The following is a 13,235-nucleotide window of genomic DNA, read 5'->3' as shown; positions in this document are numbered from 1 at the left end:
GGCATGTAACCATGGAGTTTGTTCCTAAATACTTTATGTAAATCTGTCCACTTTGCACTCTTTACTTAACAACTAAAAACTTGATGTCGATATGATTCGACTTTGTCGAGCTCATGCTGTTTTTGGAATACTTTACCGCTGATTTATTGTCATCATAAAACTTAAGTGGCCTTTCAATTCTTTTAGAGATATACAGCCTCGTGACAAAATTCATCAGCCATATACCATAGTTTGATGCCCTATACATATATCCATCATTAAAAAATGACCATAGCCTTATGTGGATCTCCTATTATATTGGCATCCCGCAAAATCAAAGTCATAACATCCATTGATCTCAAAATGGTTTGAGTTCCTGCGTGTGAGTATGTGATCTTTTTCTTTTCTTTTCAAGTACCTTATGACTCGCTTAGGTGCTTTCAAACAATTCATACTTATATTGCTTAAGTATATGCCTAAACCTCTCCAGCAATATACACAATATCTGGATGCGTGTTAACTTGAGCATACATTAGACTCCTGACAGCCGAAGCTTGGCTCCCGTACTTTTCATTTCCCTTAAACTTCATTAAAAAAAGCCTCTTTAAAAGAGTGCTAATTTAAACCTTATCGATATTTTAAAGCGCTTTTCCGTTCTGACAAGAAAACCTTTGACATTTGGTGATCTCTTAAATACCAACCCTTATAATCTTTAGGTATGACACGCTTGATGATCATAAGACTCATTCGGTTAGAACGGTCACACTTCTCATAGATCCTCCTATCATCAGAGGGAATTAGCAACCGTAAGAGAAGAAACTTATCAATTCTAAGTGATAAGTTAATATCCATGAACCCAAGAAAAATCATCATGTTCTCTTTCCAAATCCTTAAAGTTGTCACCTCTAAGGACCATAACCGAATTCATATTAGCAGAGACAGATACAACAAACGAAATAGAACAATACGATCACATAAGCACATAAAATTAACTTTAATTAGCAATAAAATTCAAATAATGGTAAATCTCATCCCAATGTACCTAATGCAACATCAATATCAAGTCTTTGGACACTAATATTAAGCGCTAACAACACTCTTGTTGCTATGATCAAACACCAACAATAAGGCTTTTCAAATATCTTTGGATCGATCAATTATTCAAAAATAATACTTTATTATTATTACATGTTTACCATTACAAATATATATGTATATATATACTATTATTACATGTTTACCATTACAAATATATATATATATATATATATATATATATGTGTGTAATTTGGTCAGTCATTATCTTTCTTGGACTAATTAGTATCCGCATAAATGAACACATACACAACATCCAAAATTCCTCATAAGTAATCTACACAAGAGATCACTTTGGCAATATTTTTGTTTCAATTATTTATTAGGAATAATGGCCAAAATTTATATGTAATTACCATATATTTGAAATACCAAAACGGTAAAAAGTTGACATATGTGAATATATGTAGATGCACATAACCTTATGCACCAAATATCTATATGAACCGAGCCCTAGATTATAATACATAAAGTTGTTTCCAAAGAGACAATTGTTAACGAAATCAACGAAGCATAATCCATACTGTCAGCCTCTTATAACTTCATCCATCCTGGCATCAGAATTCGTAGCATGTTATGAGGCATCTAACCATGGTATATGGCTGAAGAATTTTGTCACGGAGCTGCGTATTGTGGAAGGAATTGAAAGATCGCTTAAGTTATATTGTGACAATAAATTAGTCGTAATGTATTCCAACAACAACAAGAGCTCGACGAAGTCAAAACATATCGACATCAAGTTCTTAGTTGTTAAGGAAAGAGTGCAAAGCGGACATATTTACATAAAGCGATTATGAACAAACTTCATGATAGCCGACCCTCTTAAGTTCTACCACCGAAGGTCTTTCACGACATACTTCTCATATGGGTGTTGTAGAGCTTCAGGATATCTAGATTCAGTGGGAATTTGTTTGTTTGTTTATTTATGTTGTGTGCTTTATGTTTTTTGTGTTCTTTGTAAACACACATATTTATTATTTATGATCATATGTATGATATTAGTTTATTACACTTTGCATATTCAAGATAAATTTTGATATCTTTGAAGTATGGTAAGATAAAATTGATATAAATAGATCAACTTGCATATGATTTTATCCACCACATATTCATGATTGATCTATTTCATTTGATTATATTGATATATGTGACCGCTGACATGTTTTAGTTGTAATTGATATAAGAAACAAATTTGATCCTATATTGATGTAATTGATTGAGGATATTGTAATATGTCACATCATAATAATGACAAACATTTTTGGCATGCTAAGGTTGACACATTTATTTTTACATGTATAGTCTAGTGGGAGATTGTTAGAATGATTTTGGAACTACTAATGTCATTAAATAAATGTATTGGGTCATTATTAATTAAGTCAAAATTGATATGGTCTAATTTAGAATAAAGTTTGTGACTTAAAAACATATTTGTCATGAGGTTATTATGTGGCTACCATAAGTGCTAATATAATTTGATGATGAGCCAAATTAGAAATAAGCAATAGTTATTAGTAATTGTCTGACAAATATTATGCAGTTATTAATAACAGGGTAGGTAGTGATTGCAGTACGTTTTTATTTCTTTTCTTGTATCCATATCAACAAAAATACTCAAGGCTTAGGCAAACTACAATTGGAAGACCACCACTCTTGTATATTAAATACATGGATTCAGGTACGCTTCTGCTATTTAGATCTTTGGTTATACTTCTCTTAAATTGAATCAGGATTAAATTAGGGATTCATTTAACAAAATCAAAGAAGCATAATCCAGACTGTCGAGCACATAACCCTTGTAAACAATTGTTAGAATATTTTTGGGCTACTAATGTCATTAAATAAATGTGTTGAATAATTATAAATTAAGTCAAAATTGATGTGGTCTACTTCAGAATAAAGTTTGTGACTTTATGACATATTTGTCATGATATTATTATGTAGATTCTATAAGTGTCAATTTTAATTTGATGAGAGACCAAATTAAAAATAGGCAATAGTCAATAGTAACTGCCTGCCAGTAATTAATAACAGGTATGGTCCCTAATTACAGAACACATCTTTTCTTGTATCCCATCAACAAATATACTCTAGACTCGTAGGGAAATTGCAATTAGAAGACCATCACCACCGTGTTAATTCAATCCAATGGATTCGAGTACGCTTTCGCTTTTAAGATCTATAGTTTATTTTCTTTGAATTGAATTGAGATTAAATTAAAGATTTAAAATCCTTACAATTATTATCAATATTAGAGCAACCTAATTTAATTAGAAAAAAATATACAAATAACCATTTGAAACTTATTGATTAGTAAAAATAGCCAATGTTCTATTCAGCAAAGTAATCAAATTTACGTTTTCAAATTTTTTTTGATCGTCAAGATTAAATTTTTTGACGATTATTATAAGTATTAATTAATCTTGGATTTAAAATATTTTGAAAGCAGCTTACCGCACATTTTAGCTATTTCACAAAATTAAGACAAACTTTAACTATTTTACAAATTCATTGGAAGGGCAAAAAAGAGAATGCACACACCCAAACAGTAGTTTGTGAAAATGGTGAGCAGCTCTTTTTGAAAAAAAATTAGGGAAAACGATTATACATTTTCCCAAGTTATTTTCCATCACAAGCTCTCTTCAGGAGGTATAAAAGTATAATTTATGTATACCACATATGACGTGTAACTTTTTAAATGGATCGAGACTCACTTGCAATTGAATTGCCCATAGTGTCCCTCCCTCCCACACTAGACTGAGCACAGCAAGTCACTTGGTCGCCACTTTTAGTTTTAGATTCCACCAGTAACCAAAGAAACTCTCTCTCTCTCTCTCTCTCTCTCTCTCTCTACGGACACTCCGAGAGAGAAGAAGAAACAAAAATGGCCGAATCAAAGACCGTTCACTCACCTCTTGTCACATACTTCTCAATGCTTTCGCTTCTCAGTCTATGCCCTCCTTTTGTCATTCTACTGTACGTTTTGATTTTCAGTTCTGTTTGTTCTGGCTTTTCTTTTCCGTTTGAATAATTTGTGTTTGTGTATGATTTTGTAGCTCTTATACGATTGATTTTTGGTTGTTTTGATTATAAAAGAAACACGAAACGTCCTTTTCACGTGATTAGTATTTTGGCGTAGTAGATTATTGACCTCGGAGATATCGAATCGAACGTTGAGATCGTATTTTGGTTGCGTCTCAGATCCTTCAATTCTTTTGCTGGAAAAGTTTAAAAGAGTCAGTCAACTATGTCCTTCAGAAATTCTCTTTTTGGCTCATGAGAAAAAAAAGTAAAGGGAAAAGACTTAACACATTAATAGTTCCTAGATCTTTGATCCGTACTATATTTTCTCATCCATTAAAGGAGGAAATGAAGAAAATCTCACATTAACAAACAAAAAATATATCAATAAAAAGAGATCAATTAAATCGAAATGAGGGCCCTTTAATCTGGCTTGACTAGAATATGTCTTCTACGGTCAAATCAAATCTAACAACACATGGAAAATAAGATTTTATGGGCGTATTACTAGGTTGGTGGTATGTATTAATGCAATCCCTATCGCAGATGGTACACTATGGTCCACGCTGATGGGTCGGTTCTACAAACTTTCGGTTACCTTAAGGAAAATGGCTTTCAAGGCTTTATTAGCATATGGCCTAGCCCTACTAGCCCTATAGCTTGGAAGATAATAGCTTCTTATGCCGCTTTTGAGGCTGCACTTCAGCTTCTTCTCCCCGGGAAAAGGGTCGAGGGACCGATATCTCCTGCGGGGAATCGACCCATCTACAAGGTCCATTGTCTGTCTTTCTTCGTGTATATATGATCTTAATCGACGTGCTTCGCAGTTAACTGGTATCTAATTGGCTTGTTCGCGTAGTAGGCTAATGGAATGCAAGCATATTTTGTGACGTTAGCGACATATCTCGGTCTTTGGTGGTGAGAACTCTCTCGGATTTATAATCGAAACGATAATATAAAGATTTTGTTTTTGACTCACTCTTTGCTTCATTGTGTAATATTTGTGAAGGTTTGGAATATTCAGCCCTTCGATTGTGTATGATCATTTAGGAGAGATATACTCTGCGCTTATATTTGGGAGCTTGGTTTTCTGTGTGTTACTGTACCTGAAGGTATGGCTTCATAAACTGCATCAACGTCGGTTCATCTCACAGTACAACAGATATAGTCTGAAACTTTGCCTTTGTTTTGTTGTAAGGGTCACTTGGCACCATCTTCCACTGACTCTGGCTCTACTGGAAACCTAATAATTGATTTCTACTGGGTAAGTCCAAAAGCAATATACAGAGGAATTCTATTGTGGCTTCTTCTAGGAACCAATTTATCTGCCATGAAAAGATGGTTTATAGATGAAGTGAAAATCAAAGAGAACGAGATTATCTTTGGAATTGTTGACGGGCGGCATTATTTTACAGCTTACCAATGCAATCTTTTAATTTAAAGTATTGGGAATTTGTAGGCAAAATATATTTATTAGTCATCCTCGATTAAAAAAAAAAAATTCTTCATCAAATTTCTATTGCAATTTGTATTTTTGTTCTCATGACATTACTGGATTATTAGAGCTAATAATTAGTTTTTGTCGATATGTTCATCCCAGTCCTGTCCAATCAAGACAAGTTAATAATAACTGCATGGCCACCCTAAACCACATTGTTCATGGTTTCTTCTTTTTATTATTTATTCAACACAAAACACTCATTGTAACTATAAGCGTCTTAGTTTACTTCCTTATTCATTCATTTAATTTTCCTATATGTTTCTCAATATAAGATTCTATGACCACATATCAAGGATGCTGTAGTCTAGTCACCCCGCGGTGCATGTTTGTTGTGATTATTTGAGATTTTCCTTGAGCAAAACTATCTTTTTGCAGTCTTGTAACTTGCTAAAATAAGCTAGTGAGGGAAACAAATCACTTCCTTTTTGCAGGGTATGGAACTCTATCCTCGCATTGGGAAAAACTTTGACATCAAAGTTTTCACGAATTGCAGATTCGGAATGATGTCTTGGGCAGTTCTGGCTCTTACTTATTGCATTAAGCAGGTATATTTTGTAGCTTATTTACCACTGCAATTTGCATCACATTAGAGGTATATGAGTTGTTTCGGGCTTGAATTTCCTAATACTTATTTATCAGTCTGTTTTATAACCTTAATATGGTTTTTATTTTTTTGTCTATTTATATATCATCCCTTTATAGCTAAGCTGCTGTAGTCATGGGCTCGAGTTTCTGTTGTTTTAATAAATGTAATGTATTTTACCAGATATATAATCGTGTACTGGTTAAGTAAAGATAGGTTTTTCCATGGAGCTATTGCCTCTTATGCCTTATCCTTATCCATCGATGCCATTTTCTCAAATCATTTATGTATAAAAATAAAAATAAAATAAATCTTTCACATCTCTTAAAACAGCATTCAGCTTGAAAACAAAATAGAAAACAGGGAATTTTCTTTGAAAAAAGAAAATCTTGACATTCCTTGTGCTTAATTGTATGAGCGTAGATATCCGAGAGCTTTCTTAGTAGTATATTAAGAACTCTAAATCCAGTCTAATCTGCCTTTTTTGTGTTTGTGGAATGTTCAGTATGAAGCAAATGGGAGAGTAGCTGATTCAATGCTTGTTAATACCGCATTGACCCTTGTATATGTTACAAAGTTTTTCTGGTGGGAAGCAGGATACTGGAACACCATGGATATTGCACATGATCGAGGTTCACAATGTTACCCTCTATCTGAATTTTTTAATCATATAACATAATTTCTCTAATCCAAAATGTTGCACAGAATATTTTTCATGAATGGATTAGTTGATAATGAAGTTAGATGCTAAGATCTAGATTGGGACCCATCTTAGACTCTTTAACCTTGCTTCTGCCTAATTCAATATTTCCGTAATTTTTTCACTGTATTTTTTTGTATTTGATCTCATTTGGTTCATTTTTATACATGGATTTAATAGCTGGCTTTTATATTTGCTGGGGATGTCTTGTGTGGGTACCGTCTATTTATACATCTCCTGGAATGTACCTGGTTAATCATCCCGTGAACCTTGGAACTCAGGTAGTAATGCCTTTTCTTCTCTTGCCATAACTTGTCTGTTATATTGAGTGATACAAGCATTTTATTTGGATTTTTCTCCAGCTATATCTACCGTAACATATTGGAACTTGAAAACCAAAATAAACTTAAAAATCTGTCCTATGTGGCTGTCGTTGAAGTCGATTACTGTTGATTGATCATGCTAATGAGTTTTTTGTTTAGTTGATAGCAAAAACTCCTTCGTATTCCTAAGATCTAAATTGAACATGGTTTGAAAGTCGATCTAATGTATATCTGTAACTTGAAACAATCCAACTACGGTATGGTATTAGTTGGCAGAGTGACTGCTGCCCTCTCTATCTCTTACCACTTGACCTAACCCAGGGGGTCAAATAGTCAAACCCAGGAACACATGAGAGCAAAAAAAATTCCTCATCACTTGACCTATCTCGTACAGTTGTGTTCTAGCTGTGTCACAAAGTAGCCTGACTTTTCCTGTTGACCATAAAGAAGTAAAAAAATGTCCAGAAAATTTTTAGAACTGAGGCAAGGTTTTATTTTTCTCACTTTTATCACGCAATCCGCAAAGTTTGAATCATAAACAAGGAATGCCTTCTGGTTTTCTGATTTGTCTTGCACTCCCGATTCCTGGATGAGTTTACCTCCATTAAGCATGAAACATTCAAAGTTTCCTGATAAATCATGAAACAAAGATCTTCCCTCCATGATAAAACTAACTTACTCTTTGAAATTCGCAGCTCGTTAATAAATTGGTGCATAGTTGACAACTTGCGATTGACATTAGCTAGAAGCTTAAATACAAATCTGATTTGGAACATATCAAGAGAAAAGTTTGAATGCAAACTCTTAGGATGTCTATAGAATTGATTTCCTCTTTTGGCCTTATAGCTTTCTAATTGAATGACTTTTTGCAGCTGGCACTTTATATCCTAGTGGCGGGCATTCTATGCGTATACATCAACTACGACTGTGACAGGCAGAGACAAGAATTCCGAAGAACAAACGGAAAAGCCTTGGTTTGGGGAAAAGCTCCCTCAAAGGTATGCATGTCTTTTGGTAACTTTTTAGGTTCTTCTACATATTCAAATTTCCAGGTAAGGATTTTGAGTCTTTTTTAAATTTATTTTTTCTTATTAATAACTTCTCTTTGTTCTGTTTCCAGATAGTGGCTTCATACACTACTACAACTGGGGAAACAAAAAACAGTATTCTTTTAACATCTGGGTGGTAAGGTTTTCATTCCTTGCATCGAAATATCAAAATTTCGTGTAACAAAGTTGCTACCGAACGTGGCTGAATTTGTGTAGATAAATAAAGTTGCTATGAAACTCAAATCCTATTCACGACCAATCTCCGGGTCTGTTGTGGGAGATTATATGGTCTCTTTTTTGTACTCAACGTTCCCCTTTTTTTGTAATATGGCATTTAGCCTCTGTTAATACAAGGATTATTGTTTAAAAAAAAAAAAAAAAAAAAAAAGAAACTGGAATCCGGAATGTATCTATCATCACAAGTTTTATATTACCACATATGTGGCAATAAAGCTTGATGGGTTGCCGAATTATGTGTTTATGCGTCACCGCATGTGATAATAAGTCTTATTGATGCAATATTTTATTGTGCAGGTGGGGATTAGCTAGACATTTCCATTATGTACCGGAAATATCAGCTGCATTTTTCTGGACGGTTCCAGCTCTTTTCAACCACGTAAGAATCTTTTACTCCTCATCTTATTGTCTTCTCGTTCATATTACGAATGGAATTTATATATATATATATAACTAAATATTAACTCGCTCCTCATGCAGTTTTTACCCTACTTCTATGTGGTGTTTCTTACAATCCTTCTTCTCGACCGCGCTAAAAGGGACGATGACCGGTGTAGATCCAAGTAAGCACACAATACTCGGCACCACTTGTTAAAGAGATAGATCTAGAGATTTTATTTTATAAGGGAGCTTCTCTCTCAAGTTTAGGATGCTCTGAAAAATTTCAGAGAATATCTGGTAGATTCTTTCTTAAGTGCTAATAAGTTTTCTGTTGGCAGGTATGGAAAATACTGGAAATTGTACTGCGAGAGAGTTCCGTACAGGGTCGTCCCTGGAATTTACTAAAAAATACTTGCATTTGACACAAAGTATATTTGGTTCACGTATGAGTTGGCCAATTGCTTGAGGCGTTGGTGTCCTTGCCTGTATACTATACTTTATTTTTCGAACGATACGTGATTAACTTGCATGTCTACACTAAGACTTTAATCGAGCTTTTTCTTAGCTATTTAATATCTCGAATTTTGCACTTGTTAAGATCCCCGATATGAAGCTATAATTTATCATGCACCATATATATAAAAAAACATGCATGAAAATCATTTTGATTGCGAGATTCAACAAGGTCATACGAGATCTTATATGCAACAAAATATGAAAAAATGAGGCATTTTTCGAAGAAAAAAATACTTGATATCCTTAAATATATATATATATATATATATATATATATATATATATATATATATATATTGCACTCTGTATAATCAATAAAATAAATTAATGAAGAGAAGTTGGTTACTGTGGATGCTACTCTTATATTTTTTGTCAATTTTATTATTCATTCACAACGGGTGTATAATTAAAATAAGAAGATTAACTTAAAAGTCAAACATAACAAATAAACAACAAATAAAGTTTGTAGCACATATACAAAAAATAAAAAAATAAAATATAATATTAGCCCTCCCAACTTATGAGGCCTGAAGCAAATAGTAATTAGGTTAGGTGAACGTAAATCCGGATTATGTTAGAAAGTGTGGAGGTCAACATATTTCAGTCAGCCGAAATTATAATGATTAAAAAAAACTACAGGTTCAAAGTTGCTTAGGTACTTCATTGATTGACCCTGTCCTGTTATCTTGTTGCTGAAAAGCATCTGTTAATTTCTTAGTAGCTAAAGAAAAACATGATTTCCCGCTTGATTTATGATATAAATTACCTTATAAGTTCACGAACTCAAACAATAATATGTTATGTATACACAATGTTACAGACAAGTTCAACATAAGGAGAAATGAATGAGCAACAAACATATGTTAGCAATATTACAAATAATATTGACGGGAAAATAAATACAGAAGTAAGGAAATAAAAAGTATAACAAAAACCGGAAAAAGTAACGCAAAGCAAGAAGACGGCAAGGAAAGAGTCGAGGCCCGTTGGACGGTTTCCTTGAAGCTTTTTATCGCATTTCTCAGGTGCAGGATTACTTGGACGACAACCTCCCAGGATACAACGACAACAAGACACACAAAGACACCACTTAGTGTATTGACGGCGAACTAGAACCTGTGTCAGAAACTATCACCAAGACAAACAAAAGAAAATTTTCTGGAGAAGAAGGAAGCTCGGGAACAGTGGAAAATTATTCGATTCGGTGTGTTTGAAATGAGAGAGAGCTCAGCCTTTTTATAGGCGTATGCATACCCTGAGCAACAGCTCTAAACAGATGCAATAAAGCTTCATAACTCGTGATAAAGGAGCCTTAATGCACGGTTACCAAACGCTCGCTCAAACCGTCCAGGCCTTAATGCACGGATTCAAACCGTCCAAGCCTTAATGCACGGTTACAAGTTCAATTTGTGGAATTAAAACTTTCAGAAGTGAAATTTGTACTAAAAAGAAAGTACGAGACCGAGACTTTCCCGAAACCCGGCCTGGTTCGGCTCGGCGGCGGCGCGCGTGTGTGTGTGCGCGCGGAGGTTAAGGGTTAACCCACACACACTCTCCTCTCTTGCACTTGGATATCCACTAATTAAAGATGATAGTATTTAAACACTACAACAACACACATCCTCAACCAATGTGGAACTCTTGGTATTCCACTTCAATAACACAACATAAATGTGTTTCTTTAGCCTACTTTGAGCATCAATTTCTCATTCATCCTAGGTCCGATTTTGGCAAAAAAATATTCAATTTTATACCCCTCGTTACGAGGAATCCGTATCACTTGAAATTATTCAATTCCGATGAGTGGAACCCCACTCAAATTGTTGCCACAAATCAGCCATACACATGTAAATAAATACTCTTTATTTACTTAATTTCCAACAACATATGAATATGATCTAATCTAAAACATTTAGTTTTTTAATATAGAAACAGGAATAAAAAACCAAAACAATTTAAAGACAACAAATATTTTATTCGTAAACAAGCAAACGATCAAGAATTAGTAAAGAACTGTTTTTTTTTTTTAATTAGTTCGCCAAAACAAAAAAGAGCTAATTGAGTCAACTTAAAATTTGAATATATTAATTTCTCACTTTTTTGGTTTTAGGTGTTTTTGTAAATAAATATATAACTGTGTTTTTCTTGATACCTTGTTAGTTATCCTATTTAATTGGTCAATCAACAATAGATATTTAATTCTACAAATCTCTCATTTATAATTTATAGTTGACAAGAGGGGCTAGCGTATACAGCATACTCTGTTTCTACTGCGGAATTATCTTAAAGGTTTTGTTAAATCCACCAAGATGAACTTGGACAAATTAGGTAGCGGTATTATTTAATGGAGGAAATGGCGATATAAATATTTAATATTTTCGAAGATATACACTTAAATATATGTTCTTTATTTATGGGCAAAAATACTTAATGTCATATCTCTGTTGCACTGTCAAATAAAATCAGTGAAGTTTGATGGAAATACACGTGACAAGCTCAGATTAATCACGATTTAATAATTTTTTCCCCTTAAAATTAACTAAACATTAATAGCATCATTATAATAATAAAATTTAATTATAAACGAGTTTTATATTATAATTAGGTATTAAAAATATTATTAAAACGATTAAATATTTATTTATTCAAATTAATCAAGCATTAATATTGCCATTTTTGCATTAATTATAATTATTTTTTTGTCCTTATATTATGCTTATATTAAAGAAGATGAGAAGGATCCAAAGAAGAAAGAATAAGAGAAGGATCCGGAGAAGAAATAAGAAGATAATAAAGAAGAGACGAATGAAGAGAAGAAAGAAGACCATGTTGGTCAAGAAGAGTATGTTCTTCCGTGTTTTTCCGAAACGAAATCAGAAAAAAAGAGAAAGGTTGGACCATCAAGAAAAACTGCTTGAGGAAGAGACATGGGATGACAGCCAACCATGGCATTATGGTACGGTTCCAGAAGGCAAAACTAGAGCGCAAATTGAGGAAGAGTTGTATCCCGCAAAGAAGTTGACGGAACAACATATTGTCATTGAAGACTCACCACAAATTGAGGATGAGTTGGGATCGGCAAAGAAGTTGAGAGAACAACATATTATCATTGAGGACTCACCTCAAATTGAGGATGAGTTGTGCGCCGCAAAGAAGCTGAAAGAGAAACAAATTCTCATTGTCGACTCACCTAAAAAACCGAGAAGTAGACTACCTCCAAAAAGGTACATTTATACATAAATTGTAGTCATTTATACATAAACTGTAGACGTTCATGAATTTGTAGACATCCATAAATTGTAGGGGCATCCATGAAATTGTAGACATCCATGAAATGGTAGACATTCGTGAAATTGTAGACATTCATGAAATTGTAGACATGTATGTTTATAGTTTAGAACAATGTAGATAGAATGTTGACATAGTTATTTGTTTGATTTGGACAAGTTTACACCGACTTCGATGCCACGACCATACGTTAAGTTTACGAAAGATAAAAAACGACCCGCAAAGATCCCGCTATCTGGTATTTTCATTGTGCCAACCGATGAAGAGACTAGTATCATGGAAAATTGGATTGGGGTTGGGTTTCGGAAAAATTACAAATCGTTGCCGCCCGGTGCCGCAGTTTACAAGAAGGAGAGTGAGTGCTTGCCGGGAAATTGGAACTTTAACGTACATGTCGTCACGAGCAAAACCTTCTTTTATACCCTCTGGACACCGGCGGCATGGCTGAGTGACGAGGTGAGTGTAATTCTAATGTGACGTATGTGTACAGTTTATGTAATTGTAGACTTATATGTCTACAATTTGCTGGATTGTAGTGTAATTGTAGACTTCTAGTTTTTTG

The 13,235-nt window shown here is 33.8% G+C and overlaps 1 protein-coding gene across 1 annotated transcript; it reads left to right on the top strand.

Moving 5' to 3' along the window:
* Window positions 1–3,791: 3,791 nt before the first annotated feature.
* On the top strand, window positions 3,792–9,458 carry DWF5 (Ergosterol biosynthesis ERG4/ERG24 family). Its single transcript, XM_089609200.1, has 13 exons — window positions 3,792–4,050; window positions 4,642–4,867; window positions 4,958–5,013; window positions 5,105–5,207; window positions 5,294–5,359; window positions 6,028–6,141; window positions 6,685–6,811; window positions 7,060–7,160; window positions 8,075–8,200; window positions 8,323–8,387; window positions 8,786–8,867; window positions 8,969–9,051; window positions 9,208–9,458. The coding sequence occupies exons 1-13, from the start codon at window positions 3,959–3,961 to the stop codon at window positions 9,272–9,274; spliced, it is 1,308 nt and encodes a 435-aa protein (XP_089465326.1). The 5' UTR covers window positions 3,792–3,958; the 3' UTR covers window positions 9,275–9,458.
* Window positions 9,459–13,235: the final 3,777 nt, after the last annotated feature.

Source organism: Urtica dioica, chromosome 3, assembly GCF_054948205.1.
Source record: "Urtica dioica subsp. dioica isolate 48M chromosome 3, U.dioica_male_clone48M_v1_H2, whole genome shotgun sequence".
NCBI classification, from domain to species: Eukaryota; Viridiplantae; Streptophyta; class Magnoliopsida; order Rosales; family Urticaceae; genus Urtica; species Urtica dioica.
This window is presented reverse-complemented; position numbering and strand designations above follow the sequence as displayed.

Coding starts and splice junctions, on each gene's coding strand:
- DWF5 (XM_089609200.1), top strand. CDS start 3,959: ATGGCCGAATCAAAGACCGTTCACTCACCTCTTGTCACATACTTCTCA. Junction 4,868..4,957: donor GGAATCGACCCATCTACAAG/GTCCATTGTCTG, acceptor TTCGCGTAGTAG/GCTAATGGAATGCAAGCATA. Junction 8,201..8,322: donor GGGGAAAAGCTCCCTCAAAG/GTATGCATGTCT, acceptor TTCTGTTTCCAG/ATAGTGGCTTCATACACTAC.